Genomic DNA, 20,081 nt, shown 5'->3' with positions numbered 1-20,081 from the left:
AAAGCAATCAGCAAAGAGGGATGATTACAAAAAAAAATTCCCGTCGAGGGCCTTGGGGATAGAAAGGATACTAGAAAGCCAAATGATGCTGACCCAGACAACACCTGCTGAAAGACTACAGCAGAAGAGGTTCACCAAAGGCAACAGGCATCCAAACACAGAGGTGCTGGACACATCTGGCCAGCCACTCATACTGGGAGGAGGTTCAATACGTAGGGCTTTCCGCTCAAGGAAACAATAAAAACAGGGTGCTGCTAATAGCTGTGAACCCCTTTCAATCTGAGGAATGAAATAATACAGTTCAGGATATTATTTCTCAAACTAGTGACCAATTATGGAGGCTGCAGCATTTGAAAAACTTGCATTAAAAACAGAGAACAGAAGGGCATGGAAACCAGGTAATTATATTTTTATATGGAGCTGTAAAAGACTGTTCACTTGGTCAACACATTCAATCCAAATCCAAATCTCAAAAAGGCAGTAAATAAATCCTAATAAATCCAAGCACTGAGAGGGTGGGGCAAGGGAGATGAAACCGTTTTCACTGAAACGTTTCTTGAATTGATGACTGCAATTTCCAGATAAATAAAAAAGGGATTTTAAATGTATGAAGTGTAGTAAAATAAACAAATAAGAAGTGTGGGGGTAAAAGAAAGCAGGATCAATAAGAAACATTAAAACAGGCATTAGAACTGAACAGCAGAATACAATCTTCTCACAGGCAAGAAATCCCATTTTCATCACCGAATAAAGGGCAGGATATAGCAACATGTCTGTTTCCAATGTTTTCCTACGGGCCTCCAAAACACACAAGTCCCTCAGAGGTGGCTTTGTCTAACATCCTTCCTCTAAAGTTGGAGCATCGAGTTTTGTCCATTTGACAGGAAATAATTGTCTTTGCACAAGTTGAGGTAAGCCTGAAGAGTTGCCAGACATAATACATTTGTTTTCTAATTCAATCCATTTCTATTTTATAAAACTTGGACTGATGTTTGGATAATTTTAACTAAAGAGATAATTGCTTGGCATGTCACAAAACAACATAGTCTATACAACCAGAGAAATATAGTAGTAGTTTTGTCAGCTTTTCCTTAGAACCCAAGAACATAACATAAGCGTTGCTGTAGTGGAACAGACCTAAGGTCCATCAAGCCCAGTATCCTGTTTGCAACAGTGGCCAAATCAGGTCACAAATACCTGGCAAAATTCCAAAAGAATAAAACAGATTTTTTTTGCAGCTTATCGTAGAAATAAGCAGTTGATTTTCCCAAGTGCATCTTAATAATGGCATACGGACTTTTCTTTTAGGAAATTATCCAAACCTTTTTTTAAACCCTGCTAAGCTAACACATTATCTAGCAATGAATTCCAGAGTTTAATTTCACATTGAATAACGAAATATTTTCTCTGGTTTGTTTTAAATTTACTATTTAGTAGCTTAATTGCATGCCCTAGTCCTAGTATTTTTGGAAAGACTAAACAAGCAATTCACGTCTACCCGTTTCACTCCTCTCAGCATTTTATAGACCTCTATTATTTCTTCCCTCAGCCTTCTCTTCTCCAAGCTGCTTTAGCCTTTCCTCTTAGGAAAGTCATCCCATTCCCTTTATTATTTTCATTGCTCTTCTCTGTACCCTTTCTAATTTCGTTATATCTTTTTTGAGATACGGTGACCAGAATTGCACATAGAGAGGCATTTTTGATAGAACATCTAAAATCAGAATTTGGACGTTTTACAAAAACGTCCAAATTCTGAACACGAAAGGTCATTTTCAAAAAAGATAGACGTCTATCTTTTGTGTTCGAAAATACTACGGACGTATTGTGATTTGGATGTTTTTTTTTTCTTCGGGCCATTTTCGGAAAAAAAAAAAAAAAAATGTCCAAGTGCAAAACGTCCAAAATCAAGCCATTGGGATGTAGGAGGAGCCAGAATTTTTAGTACACTGGTCCCCCTGACATCCCAGGACAGCATTAGGGGGAACTGCAGTGGACTTCATAAAATGCTCCCAGGTACACATCTGACCATTGCTCCCTTACCTTGTGTGCTGAGCCCCCCAAAACGTACCCCAAACCCACTACCCCCAACTGTACACCACTATCATAGCCCTTACGGGTGAAGGGGGCACCTATATGCGGGTACAGTGGGTTTCTGGTGAGTTTTGGAGGGCTCACAGTTTCCTCCACAAGTGTAACAGGTAGGGGGAGGTAGGAGCCTGGGTCCACCTGTCTGAAGTGCACTGCACCTACTATTAAACTACTCCAGGGACCTGCATGCTGCTGTAATGGACCCGAGTATGACATCTGACGTTGGTGTAGAGGCTGGCAAGCAAAGTTCTTCATCACAATTTTTGGGGGTGGGAGGGGGTTAGTGACCACTGAGGGAGTAAGGGGAGGTCATCCCTGATTCCCTCCAGTTGTCATCTCATTTGGGGCACCTTTTTGTGAACAATGGTATATTTATTGGTTAAATACTGTAAGTCCACGAGTTTTAAATGCTGAATTAGAGTGGAGTTCCTTAATTTAAAGGTCAATGCTCATAGTTTTCGATTCTGTCCAATGGGAGCTGGGGTTCCTGGATACGTCATGATGACGATCCTTTAAATAGGTTTAGATAAGACGCCGTGGCCATCTTGACAGGAAGTTTTCCTAAGTAATGTTGTCGAGGTGACGGTTGAACGGCATAAGGGTAATAATGATATGTTTGGGTAGAAAATGCTGTGGGGAGGGGAGGTAGAATTGTTATCTTTCCCACTCTATGGCTGAGATGCTAATTGTTTATTGCTCTATAGGGGAAGCCCTTGATACAGCCAGGTGGCGAAACATGCATGTCGGGCAGTGTTTGAGTCCCCATGTTTGAAAATGCTGAAAAGATAAGTACATTAAACATATTTAAATATAAAGATTAAGCCTATGAAGATTTGAGTGCTAATATGATTGCCAAAAGTCATTGTTGGACAATTAAGCACCACTGAGGCAAGGGTGGAAAAAGCTTTCTAAGAACATGATTAAAGAACTGTTTTGGTGAAGAAATTAGGGGGAGACAAGAGAAAAGTGAATATCTGGGACTGTTGAAATTTGATGTAGCTGATATATGGTCCTTAGAAAAGTGATTGTGATCTGCCTTCATAGTTACTCGTAATAAAAACAGGTCTAGCTCAAAATATCTAAGTTTTAGTCTTGGACGTTTTTGTTTTGTTCCATTGTAGCTGAAAGGTGTCTAAGTCTTAGGAACGCCCAAGTCCCGCCTTGAACACGCCCCCGATACGCCCCCTTGAGATTTAGACGTCCTTCCGAAGGACTTCAGAGAAAAACGTCTAAAAAGAGGTTTTGAAAATACTGATTTGGATGTTTTTGTGAGATAAACGTCCAAATGCAGACTTATGTCCCTTTTTGGACATTGTTCTCTCTTTTGAAATTGAACCCCATAGTATTCGAGGTGCAGTTGCACCATGGAGTGACACAAAGGCATTATAACAGTCTCATTTTTGTTTTCCATTCTTTTCCTAATAATTCAACAATCTAAGTTTGTACTTGAAGAGAAAGTTAAGCGACTTGCCCTCAGTCACACATGGCATCAGCAGAACATGCGGGATTTGAACCTTGATTCCCATTTCTCAGTTCACTGCTTTAACCTCTAGGCCACTCCTGCACTCCAGTATCTCTTATTGTGGAAATGTGCAGCAGTCCAAAAGGATGGGTAACAGGAGCCAAACAGTTTTAGAGGCTGAATACCGGGCACATTTTTTTTCCCTGGCCCCTTAGCTGAAAAGACATACTGAAGTACAAGAAAAAGGGTTAGCACATATGTACTCATGCTGCTGTAGCAAAACAGCTTGTAGCATCCCAATAAATCTACCTCTCACTTGTGATTTTTCCTTTCTGAAAGGCTGTCTCAAACCCTCTACCATGTTTATTTATAAAGCTGATGCCCAACTCCTCTTCATGACTGGCTCAAGGTGTTGGCATTTAGAACCTTTTCAACATCTCAGTGCAGCTCCCACGAAATAAACTTTGTTCCAAGGTCCACAATCCTGTGCTGATGCACTAAGCAAGCTTAAAAGTTTGGTAGGCTTGGGGCCAGGAATTCACCACTTAGTTTGATCACATCTTTCTTGTTGGTCCTTAAAAGGTATCACACAAACTACTAAAACTCTAGTTATCTCCAGGACTAATATGGTAACTAGAACTGCACTTTTCCTGCCCAGCAAACTTAGGAGCCCTTTTATTAAGCTGTGGTAAACACTAATGCGTGCTTACCATACAGCAAAACACACAATCATGGGGTGTGTTCAGGTGCCCTGCTGTAGTTTTGTGTTCGGCATGCGCTACCCACAAACTCAAAAATAGAAAATAGTTTTAGCGCTGGGGAGGAGGAGAGTAAGTGTGCCCTGCACTACTGGTTAGTACAGCTAAATCGCCACATGCTAACCGATAGCACGGGAGCCCTTAAAGCCTACATAATGGTGATAATGGCCATGCACTAAGGGAGAAATTAGCGCATGGCAATTAATGGAGTAAATGGAAAATGCTGACATTTTACAGCCATGCCAAAAATAGCCTCAGTGCACAGGAAAGCCCCATGCTAGTGATAGCGCAGGTCAATTTTTAGCGCAGCTTAGTAAAAGGGCTCCTTACTCTCTCTGTTGCTCAAACATCCATTAGTAAACCCCTTCAACAGCTTTCATGGGGGTTTGTTGATGCTCCAGTTTTAAGATATTTGTTAATGGTTTATGAATTCAAATGATACAATTAAAGTTTTAAAGTTGTGATGTAATTTCATTAATTTTTCACTTGGACATTAATTTCTGAGATGAAATTTTTAAAAATCACATATTTTATATCTATATGTATTATATAGATATTAAAAAATCACTTGCAATTTACTATAGTCAGTGATCTATCAGTTTATAACCTCACAAATGGAATGAGCTAAAATCTAAGCATTTACATTTGGGCACTTTGAAAGCTTAAATATGATGATTGAAAGTTTCAAAGATTTAGTCCATGTTTTCCAGTTCTAATAGCATAAGGTGTAATGTTTTCACGTGTATTATACTGTTTTTATTTGTGGACCAGAAACAAAGTAGTATTTAGTAGGTCCGAGGTCCAAAAGCAGTCCTATAGAAGATGCTCTCTCACATTTATGTAGCCCAAATGGGTGTGCACACTTTTAATCTGTTGCTGTACTACCCTTATCCCCTAAGTTTTGAGAAATTGCATTTTTTATTAAACCACCCTTCTCTGTCATGTTTTTTTAATAAGGTATATTCATGACACATGCAAATCAATTACACAGAGGAATTACTTCATCTAAGACAAAAATCTTACTATTGTGCTGAAGGTATTTAAATAAATCTTTAGCTGTTTCATATTTTCAATTGCAACTTAACAATATATTTAATGCAATCACAGACCTGGTTTATAAGAGGTAGCATAAATCAAAGAAAAAAAATTCTACCTAACCCAATGACAAATAGTTCTCAAACAAAAGAGTCTTCAAAATATGATTAAGCTTACAGGAAAAAGTATCTGAAAAACGTATCAGTATGACATAAATCTAGTTGCCAGATGGTCTGTGGCAGAAGCAAAAAAAATAGATTTGACCACATGATTCTAAAGCTGGGAGAGATTTCTGCTGCTATAAATATCAAAAGGTAAAATTATGTATCATACCTGATAATTTTCTTTCCATTAATCATAGCTGATCAATCCATAGACTGGTGGGTTGTGTCCATCTACCAGCAGGTGGAGATAGAGAGCAATCCTTTGCCTCCCTATATGTGGTCATGTGCTGCCGGAAACTCCTCAGTATGTTGATATCCAAGCTCCATCCGCAGGACTCAGCACTTAGAGAATTACACCCACAAAGGGACACTCTGCCCAGCTCACCACCGCCGAAACGGGGGAGGGGAATTAACCCAGCTCATCCCCACACAAGTGGGGGAGGGGAATCCGTCCAGCTCATCCCCGCGGAGCGGGGGAGGGACACCACACCCGCCGATGCGGGGGGATCTGGCTTATCCTGCAACCGCAACCGCGGGAGGAGCTGACTGACCCTAACACCGCCGAAGCGGGAGGGGTACAAAGCTGCCCTACTGCCGCACGAAGCGGGAGGGAGCGCCGGCAGAATTTAAGTCTCAATCCAGCCCCGTAAAACGGAGGGGAGAGGAATGCAGCAGCTCACTGTAACACAAATTCGTCTCAACTCTTGAAGAATCCATACTGAGGAGTTTCCGGCAGCACATGACCACATATAGGGAGGCAAAGGATTGCTCTCTATCTCCACCTGCTGGTAGATGGACACAACCCACCAGTCTATGGATTGATCAGCATGATGATATGGAATATAACATTTCAGTAATCTGTTGTAGTTCTGTCAAAAGCCAAAGTGAGAAGGTCTGAGGATTCAGTGTGTGCGTTTTCATATCAATGCCTACAACACTGATGTTCTATCATTACAAATATATAAACTAAAAACCTTAATCCCCTCTCTATTATACCCCTCAAGGAACCTGCTAGATTCGCCATAGTAGCCTTACAATAACAACTGTAGAAGTTTCCAAATTCCTTGGAAGGTCCAGTAAGGAGAGGAGATTCTCTCTCCCCTAATTGCACACAAATTTGGGCATGTCCCTAATATGTGCACATAGTTTAACATAATAACATAGTAGATGATGGCAGATAAATACCTGTACGGTCCATCCAGTCAGCCCAAAAAGATAAATTCAGTGTAAGGTATAATACGTATACTTGAATTGATTTGTCCTCGCCATTTTCAGGGCACAGACCATAGAAGTCTGCCCAGCCCTGGCCTTGTTCTCCAATTACGGAAGCAGAATCTGTCCAGACACAATCAGGGCACAGACCTTAGAAGTTTTCCCAGCACTGGGTTCCCTTCCCAATTAATGGTGTTAAGCTGATTTGGTTTCACACTTTCTATACAGGATTCCTTTATGATTATCCAATGAAGTTTTGAATTCCGTTATCATTTTCATCTTCACCACCTCCTGACATTATTCCTGAGTTGGCCCCCACTGCAACCTGAATTCATGTCCTCTAGGTTCTAACATCTTCCCGTCTCTGGAAAAGGTTTGTTTGTAAATTACTATATCTTTCAAATATTTGAATGTCTGTATCATATCATCCCTGTCTTTCCAGGATATACTCATTCAGCTCCTCAAATCTCTCCTTATATGTCTTACGACTCAAACCCCAAACCATTTTGGTCGCTTTTCGCTGAACCGCTTCAAGTCTATTTATGTCCTCAGCAAGATACGGCCTCCAAAACTGAGCACAATACTCCAAAGTGGGGCATCAACACCTCCTTTCTTCTGCTGGTTATACCCCTCTTTATGCAGCCTGGCATCCTTCTGGCTTTAGCCACCACCTTGTCACATTGTTTCGTCACCTTAAGATCCCCAGACACCACCACCCCGAGGTCTCTCTCCTGAGATATGCGCTTATTAATCTCTCTCCTCCTATCTGGTACTTCTCCTTTGGATTTCTGCACCCCAACTACATCACTCTGCACTTCTTGGCATTAAATTTTAACTTCAATTCACAAGTACAGAACCTTTATACTAAAACACTCCTATATCACACTCATACTCATGTATACCAATAATAATGATAATAAAATACGTAGTGATTGTGAAAAGTGCTCAGTTCATTCGTGCAGTGACCAATCTTGTTCTCTATGCATCCAAACACATGATGCAGAATTAGGGCAAAAAACAATATTACAATATCAATACTAATACATAATTCTCAAAACGTAAATCATCTACTTACTCCCCGTTATTTGCATTCATGCTACGATCACACTAATAACATACTGAACAGATGAAAAGTCATTATAAAATTTTACATATCTTATAGTCCAGATTAGTGCGTGTGGTATACATAAACAGCTCAATGAAAATCCTAAATCATCCCAAATTCGCAAAATGAATCAGCAGCTCAGTCCCAAAAATCCATTTCTTCCAGAATACAAAAACACAAATCAAAAAAGCCTCATTATAACTACTCTTTCATTTCCTCAACTCAGCCTTGAGTTTCACGTATGCTCCTTCAGGAGGAAATATAATATAAACATATCCTACAAAATACACAGTGGAAATAAATACCATTCACAATCTCCACATTCATACTTCAAAACGTACAAAACTAATTCATATCAGCTACAGATGTTCAAAAATACTCAAAATTAAACATATAGAAAACAGCTGCTCACCGCCAGGAACTCCAACTGTCCGCGCGTCAACAGCGGCACAAAAAACGTCAAGTATATATATATATACTTCCCCTAGGAGAACTAACATAATGAAGTCCAGTCTGAAAATCCACAAACCAATCAAAATGAGGTATCATCTCTCTCTCTTACCTATTGATCCCACTCCACCTCCCGATTCAGACCTCTAGGCTTTTATAAATGAGCACAGTTTTTTTTAGCATATTTGTACCACAGTGGCTCATTTAGGGGGTCTTTTATTAAAGTGCGCTAAAAATCAGCTGGCGCTAAACACTGAGACGCCCATATGGGCATCTCAACGATTAGCACAAGCTAAAAACACTACCACACCTAAGTAAAAGATCCCCTTAATTTCTTTGCAAAGAATGTGTAGGATTTGATGTTTAATGGACGTATACATTTTCAGATACTAGATTCACACTAGTAAAAAAGGCCCGTTTCTGACACAAATGAACAGGCGCTAGCAAGGGTTTCCTGGGTGTGTGTATGTTTGAGAGAGTGTGTGTGAGAGTGATTGTGGGTGTGAGAGTGTCTGTGAGAGAATGAGAGTATGTGAATGTGACACAGTGTGAGACAGAGTGTGTTGTGGTCAGTGTATGAGATTGAGAGAGACACTGTGTGTGTGCCAGAGATACCTCCCCCCTCCCTCTGTGTGGACCCCTCCCCCCCTTCTGTCATGTCTCAGGACCCCTCCCCCTCCCTCTTCTTTCTCTCACACAGTCATGTTTGTGCTTGAGCTGGTCCTGGATGTATTTTGGAGACAGTGTCGTTATTTTTGGCAGGCTTGGGAGAGCTGTTTGTCTTTTGCTGCTTCTATACTGAATTCTTTGTTTGGGGCCGGCAGATGGGCGTGCTCCGCTGCTGTAATTCGGGTCTTGTTCGGTTGCTGGGGCCATTGAACCTTCCTCCATGTGTGGACAGCGAATTTTGAATCAGCTGTGGGTGTGGAGGCGTGCGCCATTGCTGGGCGTCAAGCTGTGCATTCCCCTGTTTGAACCTTTCTTGGGCTCTGATAGCGGCGCCGCAGCACATGGTCTTGGTCCTTTTGAGGTTGATTGTGACTCTTGTGAGTGTGCCCAGGCTCCGTTTCTTGTGGTCGAACGCGAGTCCTTTCCCGGAGACTGACATGCATTCCGTCTGTAAATGCCAAGGCTGACTCCGTATTGGGCAGCGTGTGGGTAATCTTGGGGCTGGGGAGCTATGTGCTTTGGGGGGGAGGGGCTAGTTTTAAGGTCTGTGGGGCGGGCAGTGACAGCTGAATCGTAGGCAGGGGGAGGAGTAGGGAAACACTCCCCCTGCCTGGGTCGCTAGTTCGTTTCATTGGTTGTCATTGCTCCACCCTCGACGTCATCACGTTTAATGCTTGGGCAGGGCAGACACTCATGGACGAAAAGCGGTCTCAGCCGCCTCACTTTAGAACGTTGGGAAAGTGAGGCTTCATTAGAACGTTGGAGGTGTGTTTTATATAGAGAGATTATTTAGAAAAAAATAATTTTTTTTTTGAAACTATAAAATGTTAGAAGAAAAAAATATATGAAAACTTGTTCTTTTGATTTGTACATCTATGTATTTTGGTAATGGGCACTTCTCATACATCTTCCTCACTAAAGACCAAAGCAAAGTATTTATTTAATCTCTCCGCTGTAGCCTAGTCCTTCCTGAGCGCCCTTTTACTCCATGAAGATCTAAAGGTCCAGCTGACTCCCTCAAAGGCTCCCTGCTTCTAATGTACCCAAACTAGTTTCTGAGTCTTTGCCTGTACAGCAAGTTTCTTTTCAACTCTTTTGCCTTCCTTTCTCAATACTTTGCATTTTACTTGCTTGTAGTTAGGCTATTTCCTGTTTTCTTTTTTTGAAAGATGTTCTTCTGGCTAGCACAGCCTTTGTCACCTCATGTTTTAACCATGTTGGTTAACAACAAAAGAGAGGGTTCAAAGCACAAAGTCCAAGAAACAAAAAAGTACTAAGACCCTTCACAAGCAGGACAAATCCTTTAATTGCACAACATGAGTCTTGTACATCAATCTTATACCACTGACCCAACACGGGCCATGTTTCCACACAAAGCGCCTGCGTCAGGGGTCATTCAATCTCTGTTGTTTAGAATGAAAAAGCCAATGCACAACGAACAGGACTTAAGTCCTTAGAACAATCTACAGAAGACAAAACACAAGAAATACATTTTTTTTCAAACATGGGTGAGGACATCCTTGGCCACTGCATATTTATTTCTCTTCGGCTGTCTATTAATATTCATTGTGGAGATCCTGAAAACCTGACTGGCTGGGGTGCCTATAGGACAAGATTTGGGAACCTCTGGGTTATCCTTTTTCCACCAGTTCTCCAAGATGCTTATTTTATCTCTCTTCAAAATTTCTCCTAGGGCACCTTTTACCCTTGAAACGGCCCTGGACATCTGCAATACCCTTTCTGCATTTGGGAGCTGTGAATGTTACTGACACAACACCGATAGTCTCTGCCAGCAAGAGTATAATCCAAGCCCAAGAACCATCTCCCACATGTTAGTGCTGCTTAGTCATTGCTTAAGATTAATGAAGAACTTACCAACTGTTATGTTTCCTCTTTTTGTCTGAATAGTTGTAGCACCTGTTCAGGAGGGAAAAAAAAGGGTGCTTAAAATTGTGCTAAACATGCTCTTAGCTTTACCAAATTATCCCGATTTTTCTCTAAATTTTATTCAATCCAATCAAATACAAAAGTTTGTCCCTTGCTCTTCTTCTCTTATTTAATATGATCATAAAAGATACTTCTTACTGGGCAGACTAAGGGCTCCTTTTTTCAAAACTACAGTAGTGATTCCTGGCACAGCAAGTGCAACAAAGCCCATTCAATTCCTAGGGACTTCGTTGCATTTATCGTGCAGGAATCACTACTGTGGCTTAGTAGAAAGGAGCCCTAAAATGAGCAATTTATGTCTTTATTGGATGCCATCTACTTTGTTACTGTGCATTCAATCCAAACTGCATCAACACAATATTTCATATTCATAACCAAGTCATATTATTGGCTGCAGAAAAGCAAATTATTCTGAGGCTGATAACATGCAATATTTGGCATACCACAGATTCTTGCATTTTAGCTTAACATATCTGCCAGCATTCACTTGAAACATTTGTCTTAGTTTTTCCTATGAAACCTCTTATAAACACTGTGAATAGATGACAGCAACCTGAATAACCCAGGGGTGTTGCATATTCCATATGTACTTTTTATCGGTGGATTTTGCAGCTAATTGTCAAAAGATCCTACTGCAGAAGCTTCCCTTTGAAAGCGACCTATGATTCCATGGGTAAATAGTACCTGCAATCTATGCAGGCAAGAAACTGATAATCCAGTCTACACATGTTGCTTTCCCTATCATCTCTCTCACTGCCCCCAGAAACCATGCACAATTTTGGAAGCACGCACATACTTCTAGTTAAAATATTTATAACTCCAGGGGCTCAGAGGATGGCACAACAGAATTAGAACCACCACAATTAACAAAAATTTAAACAGAGCTATTGAGCCCTTGCCAAACTGTATACTGCAAATTATAACATCGATAATGGATAACATTTTATAACCTCTGTAAATACCATTAAAGAACTGTGAACTAAAAACAGCAGGGGGTGGGGGGTGGGGAGGGGGAACATGAATAATATTTATTCATTCTGCAGGAAAAATAAATATTTCAAACTGGACTTCTATTATAACGTGTTTCTGTTGATGCCCAAAAATGCCCTTATGGAAAGCTCCTACCTAGCATGCGCCTTTTCAGAATTCCTTTTAATTGTAGGTTTGGCATTTATTGAATCAATTTCAGAGTAAGGCCTATAATGCAATATTTTGGCAGAAGATAAAGGACCAGATTCAGTAAATGGATCGCAAAAATCTGCCCTCAATGCTATTCTATAATGGGCACTCAAAGAGAAGTACCCATTATAGAATACCATCGAGTACCGATTTCTGCACCCAAATTTGGGCACCAGAATTTTAGCCTGCTGAATCCAGGTGTAGTTCCCAGTGTCCAATTTGGACACACATCCACGGTATTCATAACATTGCACGCAAATTTTAGGAACACCCCTGGACCGCCCATGCACCTCCCATGGCAATGCTATGAGATCTGCGTGCACATGGTTATAGAATCAAATAGGTGCCAATTCATACCCAATTATTACACTAATTGCCTCATTAGCCAATTCAGTTGGGCGTACCACTTGGATCGGCAACATATATAGAATCCTGGCAAAGAGGACTTCTTTCCAAAGCATGCTTTTTTGCTAAACCTTGACCGAGTCAAATTTGGGGACTGCTATGGGATACTGATCCTCTCCCTCACATATTGAGGTCGAATGTGATGAATTTGATAATTATATTATTAAATCTGTTAATATGTTAACAGAGGAATATACCTTAAGGAGCTCTCAGCGACAATGAACCAGTACTACACCAGCGATTTCACTCATCTGCTATGAATGTCAAGAATTACTGAGCACTTAAAAGAACAAGAAGCAAGACCCTGACTCTCTTTTCAGTCAAAAGTATTAGTAACTCAATATGATCTGCTGATATTATGAGTAGTTTTGGTGTTTACAGAGTTGGGAGCTTCATTTGGTATTTTTGGGAAAATAAAGCATTGACTAAAAACAACGGGAACATTGTTCTTGGGGGTGGGGGAGCAATTTATTTAATGGTATGTATTAACCTCCTTCATGAAGATATTCGCCCATGCATAGCAGTCATTTTGCATGATAAACTTTTGTCACTCAAATAAAAACAGGTCCAGCGTCACCGTGGTTGCATAGGGTGGCAGCTTCTTGAGAGCAAAAATAAACACCTACAGTTCTCTCTCCTTCTCTGCTCATATCCAGCAGATTGCCAAGACCTGTCATTTCTTTCTTTACAACATCTGTAAAATCCGCCCCTTTCTTTCCGAGCACTCTACCAAAACCCTCATCCACACCCTTGTCACCTCTCGTTTAGACTACTGCAATCTGCTTCTTGCTGGCCTCCCACTTAGTCACCTCTCCCCTCTCCAATCGGTTCAAAACTCTGCTGCCCGTCTCGTCTTCTGCCAGGGTCGCTTTACTCATACTACCCCTCTCCTCAAGTCGCTTCACTGGCTCCCTATCCGTTTTCGCATCCTGTTCAAACTTCTTCTACTAACCTATAAATGTACTCACTCTGCTGCTCCCCAGTATCTCTCCACACTCATCCTTCCCTACACCCCTTCCCGTACACTCCGCTCCATGGATAAATCCTTCTTATCTGTTCCCTTCTCCACTACTGCCAACTCCAGACATCGCGCCTTCTGTCTCGCTGCACCCTACGCCTGGAATAAACTTCCTGAGCCCCTATGTCTTGCCCCATCCTTGGCCACCTTTAAATCTAGACTGAAAGCCCACCTCTTTAACATTGCTTTTGACTTGTAATCACTCGCCTCCACCTACCCTCCTCTCTTCCTTCCCGTACACATTAATTGATTTGACTTGCTTACTTTATTTTTTGTCTATTAGATTGTAAGCTCTTTGAGCAGGGACTGTCTTTCTTCTGTTTGTGCAGCGCTGCGTACGCCTTGTAGCACTATAGAAATGCTAAATAGTAGTAGTAGTATATCCTGACAATAACACAAACTTAAAGGCCAATCAGCAAATTTTTATAGGATTGTTGTGGGATGGGATCACTATAAATTTAATTAACAAATCCTTTGGAGGGGGAAGAAGAGTCTAGGGATTGGAAAACATTAAATAATCGAGTGACGATGAAATAAGGCTGAAGGTTTACCTAGAATGCCCAATATCCTCACACTGGCCCTGAAACATAGAAAAATAAATACTTGGAAAAAAAAAGTAAAGGGCCTGATTTTCCAAACAGTGTCTTGTTGTCTTCTTCTGCCTTTTTACTGTTCGAGTTCAAGAACACAGTCTTTCTGTACAGCATGTAGCAAATAAGACACATTCGGAGGAAGTGACGTCACGAGGCTGAATGGCTGCTTAATCCCGGGGCTCCGTTCTAGCCTCCACTAAAAAGACACTATTTGCTATAAAACACCCTCTCACTACAGTAGCGCGAACGGCTAATTGTTGTTGAACTCACCGACTGCAGAAAGATGAGTAAAAGAAGCGGCGTGCCGCATCGAGAGAGCGAGCGTTTGTCGACTAAACAGCCGGATCGAGGCCTAGCGCATCCCGTCTCCCCCAAGGTATGCAGACCTCCGGAATCGAGCCAGCTTGCGTCCCGCGAAGAGAGCCGCGAATCTGTTCCCGCTCCAGCTCCCTCACAGGAACTGACTAAATGCTTGGAAGCGCTCAGGGCCGAAATTGTGGCATCAAAAGACGAAATTCTGGAGCACGTGGACGCTCTGAGTGCCGATCTGAGAGAGCTGGGGGGGAGGGTTGAAGCATTGGAAGAACGCGCAGACGAGCTGGGGGAGAAGCATGATGAGACAGACAAACGCCTGCATAAACTGGCGGATCAGGCAGAAGATTTGCGTTTGAAATTAGACGACCTTGAAAATAGGGGACGCAGACAAAATCTTCGTTTTCGAGGAGTTCAGGAAAATGGCGACCAGGAAGACGTTCAGACAGTGGTGCGAGCCATATGTGCACAATTGATGGGCCCAGAGTTTGATGCCAGTGAGATAGCGATGGACAGAGCACATAGAGCGCTGGGGCCTGCGAGGGATAACAGACCGCGAGATATTGTGGTGCGTTTTACAACTTATGCTTGTAAAGATCAGATTTGGCAAAAAGCACGACAATCTACAAACCTCGAGTTCAAGGGGGCTCGAGTGGCGGTTTATCAAGACCTTTCCTTGTACACCCTGACTTTGAGAAGGAATATGAAACCGGTCATAGACATCTTAACCAAGGAAAAAATTCTCTACAGATGGGCATTTCCGTTTGCAATTTGCTTTGAGCTTCAAGGGGAGAAACTTCGCTGTCGCACTGTGGCGGCAGCATGGAAGAGCCTTTACGAGGTGGGATTAACATCTACAGAAAGTCCGCCGATAGACTTGGCTCCCTCGACAAAAGCACGTCTGCAGAGATGGAAAAGAGTGGAAAAAGGAGCAAAGAAACCGAGAACCCAGACCTGAGAAGAGACAACTGGGCAATATGGTGAAAAGTTAGTCTGGGAGTGTAAAGCCCCAATGGGGGAAGAGATGACTTTGTAATTCACTGAGAGTGAGAGTGACTTAAACAATATCATAAGAAACAAAATAGTGCATTTACATATGTAACTAAAAAGAGATGTGGAGGCGGGAACGGGGGAAGGGGGGATTGAGGGGTTTAGTTTAGTTTGGGTTAAAAACGAGTTCTAACATAAGTTAAAAATCGGCTAGTGGAGTTTCTTCTTCAGGGTCCCAAGTAGCGCCATCTGGCGCTGGTTGGTGGGTTATTAAGAAGGGGGAGAAGGGAGGGAGATGGGAGGAGAAAAGGGGATGGGGGGGCTAGGGAGGGGGGAGGGGACAGTTAGAGTAGGGAATAGTAAGGAAGGGAGGGAGGTAAAGTTAAGGTCAAGTCTTCCCTGGCTTATATTTTATTGTTCTCACTACCGATGTAAAAATGGTCGATTTTAGGGTTTCTACGTACAATATAAAGGGGCTGAATTCTCCCTATAAGAGGCATGCCTTGATGCGGGAATTAAATTTGATGAGACCGCAGGTTGTCTTCTTGCAGGAAACACATTTTCAACCAAGACATGAGGGGCTTTTGAATTATAAGCAATATCCGCAAGTGTACTGTGCCTCGGATGTGGCAGGTTCGAAAAAACGAGGGGTAGCAATAATGTTTCATAAGGCAACTCAAGTGCAAGTTTTGCACTCAAGAAAGGATAAGGAGGGCAGATTTTTGTTACTGCACGTGATGTTGGAGCAGGAGGAATGCACACTGGCTAGTGTATATGCCCCGAACGAGAAGCAAGAAAAATTTTTCCATCGCTTGAGGAGAGAACTACAGGCTTTTGCTAAGGGTAAATTGATTGTGGCTGGCGATTTTAATGCCACCATGCAGCCAGTTATGGATAGATCAGCTCCTCCTGCTCTGACTGATCGTAAAATCTCTTGTGCTTTAAACTGTTTGGTTAATGAGATGGGTTTGTATGATGTTTGGAGAATTGGGAACACCAGGGGGCGGGAATATACCTTTTACTCAACAGTACACCTCTCTTACTCAAGAATTGATTATATTTTCTTGGATAGGACATTGTCGGTTGGAGTGGGGGGGGCCAATATAGGGCATATAACGATCTCTGACCATGCCCCAGTTTGGCTTAATATCCCATCACTGAGGGAGGAACAGCGGGACCGCAGATGGACGATTAACAACTCTTTATTACAAGACCCGGAGCTAGTAGGGAAATTTCTCCCAGTATTAAAAGAATACTTTGACATTAATATCGACTCTGGTCCACCTCTGGGTATAGTTTGGGATGCTTTTAAAGCAGTAGCCAGAGGGTATTTCCTTAAGCAGGCTGGTCAAAGATCTCGAGTTCATAAGGAACGCCTGTCTAAATGTATGCACAAATTGGGAGAATTGGAGCTTAAATATAGAGAGACAGGGGCGACAACAGATTACCGCAGATTGCAGGCTATGAGATTGGAAATAACGAATCTGCATGAGGATAGTTTGAAATTTGTGCATGCAAGGGTTAACCAAGTGTATTACGCAGGTGCTAATAAACCGGGCAGACTATTGGCCACAAAATTGCGAAAGATGAGATCAGATAGGCATATATTAAGGATAAGGGGTGCAGGAGGTGAGGTTCTGCACAAATCCACACAGCTCAGAGACTGTTTCGCACAATATTATGAAAAGCTATATCGAGAGGACGCTGCTGTACAGACTGACAAAATAGATGAATATTTGGAGGCGAGGGGTTTGAAGGCTCTTACTGAGACACAACGACTGGACCTTGACAGTCCGGTGGGAGTAGATGAAGTGATTAAGGTTATTAAAACTCTGCCAACGGGGAAAGTGCCGGGGCTAGACGGTTTTACAAGTGAATTTTATAAGACTTTTGCAAACCAACTAGCACCTTATTTGACTTTGATCATTAACTCGGTGAGGGAGGGAGCTGCTCTGCCATCAACTATGTTGGATGCATGGGTGGCAGTAATACCAAAGCCAGGTAAAGATAAAACTGAATGCGCCTCGTATCGCCCAATATCGATACTCAATACAGATGTAAAAATTTTAGCTAAGGTTTTGGCTAATAGGTTGGGGAGAGTGTTGCCTTGCCTAATCCACCCAGATCAGGTAGGCTTTGTGGCCAATAGACAAGCCATGGATAATATTCGGAGAACTGTGGACCTTGTATATGCAACCCGGACGAGAGCTAGTCCGGTGGTCCTATTGGGACTGGACGCCGAGAAAGCCTTTGACCGGGTTCATTGGGGGTATCTTGACAAGGTCCTAGCTAGAGCGGGGATAGGTACCCAATATAGAACCTGGATTGGGGCATTGTATACAGGACCACAAGCTTGTGTGAGGGTGAATGGGGGGCACTCGGCAATGTTCCACCTGGGTAGGGGTACGAGGCAAGGGTGCCCGCTCTCTCCCTTACTCTTCGCCCTGGCAATGGAGCCCCTGGCGGAGGCGATTAGAGAGCACCCAGACATAGTCGGAGTGAAGGTAGGAGGACAGGAATATAAAATAGCGTTGTTTGCGGATGACGTCCTCCTGTCATTGACAAATCCCCAGATCTCCTTACCTAACCTTATGAAAGTGATAAGGGAATATGCTGAAATCTCAGGATATAAACTCAATGCTGGTAAATCCATAGGAATGGCGATGGGGGTGTCATCGAGTGTAATGGAGGCGTTGAGGACATCCTTTCCTTTTAAGTGGGAGGAGAATGCATTAAGTTATCTGGGGGTGAAGATAACTAGTAATATATCCGCGCTGTTTGACAATAACTATCTAGCACTTAAGAGGGAGATACAGAGGGATCTGGACCGGTGGTTGGGTATGGGTTTGTCCTGGTTCGGGCGCATAGCAGCAATTAAAATGAATATCTTGCCCAGACTGCTATACATGTTTCAGGTCTTGCCATTGAGAGTGTCTAGGTCCTTCCTGTCAGGGCTTCAGGACGCTTTGATACGATTCATTTGGAATCATAAAAAACCACGATTGCCCCGAACCTTGTTATACAAGAGCAAGAGGGAAGGTGGTCTGGGAGTTCCCAATCTGACGTGGTACTATTGGGCGGCGCAGGCGAGGGGGGCTATTGACTGGTTTAGGGGTGAGGACCATAAAAGATGGGTGGCTATTGAGCAAGCTTTGGTGGGCTCACGCCCTCTGGGCCATTTAATGTGGCTACCTAGTAAACACAGGGGAAGAGTGGACAGATTTCCTCCCACAGTCCAGGCCACGTTTCATTATTGGGACTCTATGTTCCCGGAACGTTATCCGATAATGTCGGGTTTAGCCCCAATTGCGGATAATCCCCTTTTTATACCAGGTATGTACAGTAGACCTTTTAGTGATTGGGCTGTAACAGGCCTGGAGTTATTAGGGCAACTACATGTGGGTGACAGGGTGACCCCTTTTGAGAATTTGAAGAATGATTACGGGCTTAGCTCCAGCGATCACTATGCCTATTTGCAGCTCCATCATTTTCTTAAGGGGCCCGTGTACGGTACATGTTTAAGGCGTGACACGCATCCGATGGAGGAGGTATGTGTGGACACGAAGCGTACGAGGGGGCTGATATCTTTTATGTATGATTACTTAATGAGGCTTTCAAAACCATATGTATTACATAGACAGAGGTGGGAGCGAGAATTGCAATTTACACTCTCAGAGGCCAATTGGTTGACTTTGGAGAAAAATATCAGGAAGACATCAGGGGCTGTGGCCTTACAAGAAAATGCGGTTAAGGTGTTTTACAGATGGTATTTGACACCCGCTAGGTTACACCACATGAATGCCCAAATACCACGTAGTTGTTGGCGAAATTGCGGGGAGGAGGGAACTGCAGGACACATTTGGTGGAAGTGCCCGAAAGCACAAGCTTATTGGAGAGGAGTTCAGGCACGACTTCAAGGATGGATTGGTAGGTCTGTGCAGTGGCATCCCTCGATCTTTTTGCTGGGGGCGCGACCTGAAGGTCTTGAGTCTCATCAGTGGCTTTTGGTACGTGCCTCCCTTAATGTGGCACGGGTAAACTTAGCTCAAAGCTGGAAGTCCCCCTTGGTTCCCTCAATGGTAAGATGGATAACCAAGGTTCGCCATATTTGTGAAATGGAAAGGTTGACTGCTGTAAAACAAAGAATGTTGCCCAAATGGAAGAGAATCTGGGAACCCTTTTTGACTAAGTGTGTAGAATAACTGAAGTTTTGAATGGGGGACACAAAAAGCGGGAAGACGGGTGGGAGGGAGGAGGGTGGTTTAGGGGGTGAAGGAGGGGGGTAGGGGTTTAAAGTTGGGGTAGATTTAAATGTAAAATTATAAAATGGTTGAAGTATTATAAGCTGCATATTTGACAATGTTAATCTGTTAGTAGTGTTGCAAGTGATATTGAGTAGCGTCACCTGGCTTGATTGTGCATCATCATATTTAGCTGCTGTTATGTAAAGACGGTCAAGCTTGTGTTCGATTGACAAAACTGAATAAAGACTTCTATAAATTAAAAAAAAATAAGACACATTCAAACAATTAACCCAACAGCAACAGTTGACTAACAGTATTTTCCCAGAACAATATTTTGTTGCTAACCATTCAGAAGGACATATCTAATTTTAATAAGGTCCTCTGAATCCCTTAAGTGGAAAAGTCTGCTCAGAAGCAACTAGAGCTGTACAGAACAAAAGCTGCTTCAGA

The 20,081-nt window shown here is 42.6% G+C and overlaps 1 protein-coding gene across 1 annotated transcript in view; it reads right to left on the bottom strand.

Moving 5' to 3' along the window:
- Positions 1-20,081, bottom strand: part of FAM185A (family with sequence similarity 185 member A) — a 78,703-nt gene that overhangs the window by 18,688 nt on the left and 39,934 nt on the right. Inside the window, exon 5 of the mRNA XM_030216744.1 lies at positions 10,819-10,860. Within this exon, the coding sequence (XP_030072604.1) occupies positions 10,819-10,860 (42 nt within the window). The remainder of the gene's footprint in view (positions 1-10,818; positions 10,861-20,081) is intronic.

This window comes from Microcaecilia unicolor, chromosome 10 (genome assembly GCF_901765095.1).
Source record: "Microcaecilia unicolor chromosome 10, aMicUni1.1, whole genome shotgun sequence".
Classification (NCBI taxonomy): domain Eukaryota; kingdom Metazoa; phylum Chordata; class Amphibia; order Gymnophiona; family Siphonopidae; genus Microcaecilia; species Microcaecilia unicolor.
This window is presented reverse-complemented; position numbering and strand designations above follow the sequence as displayed.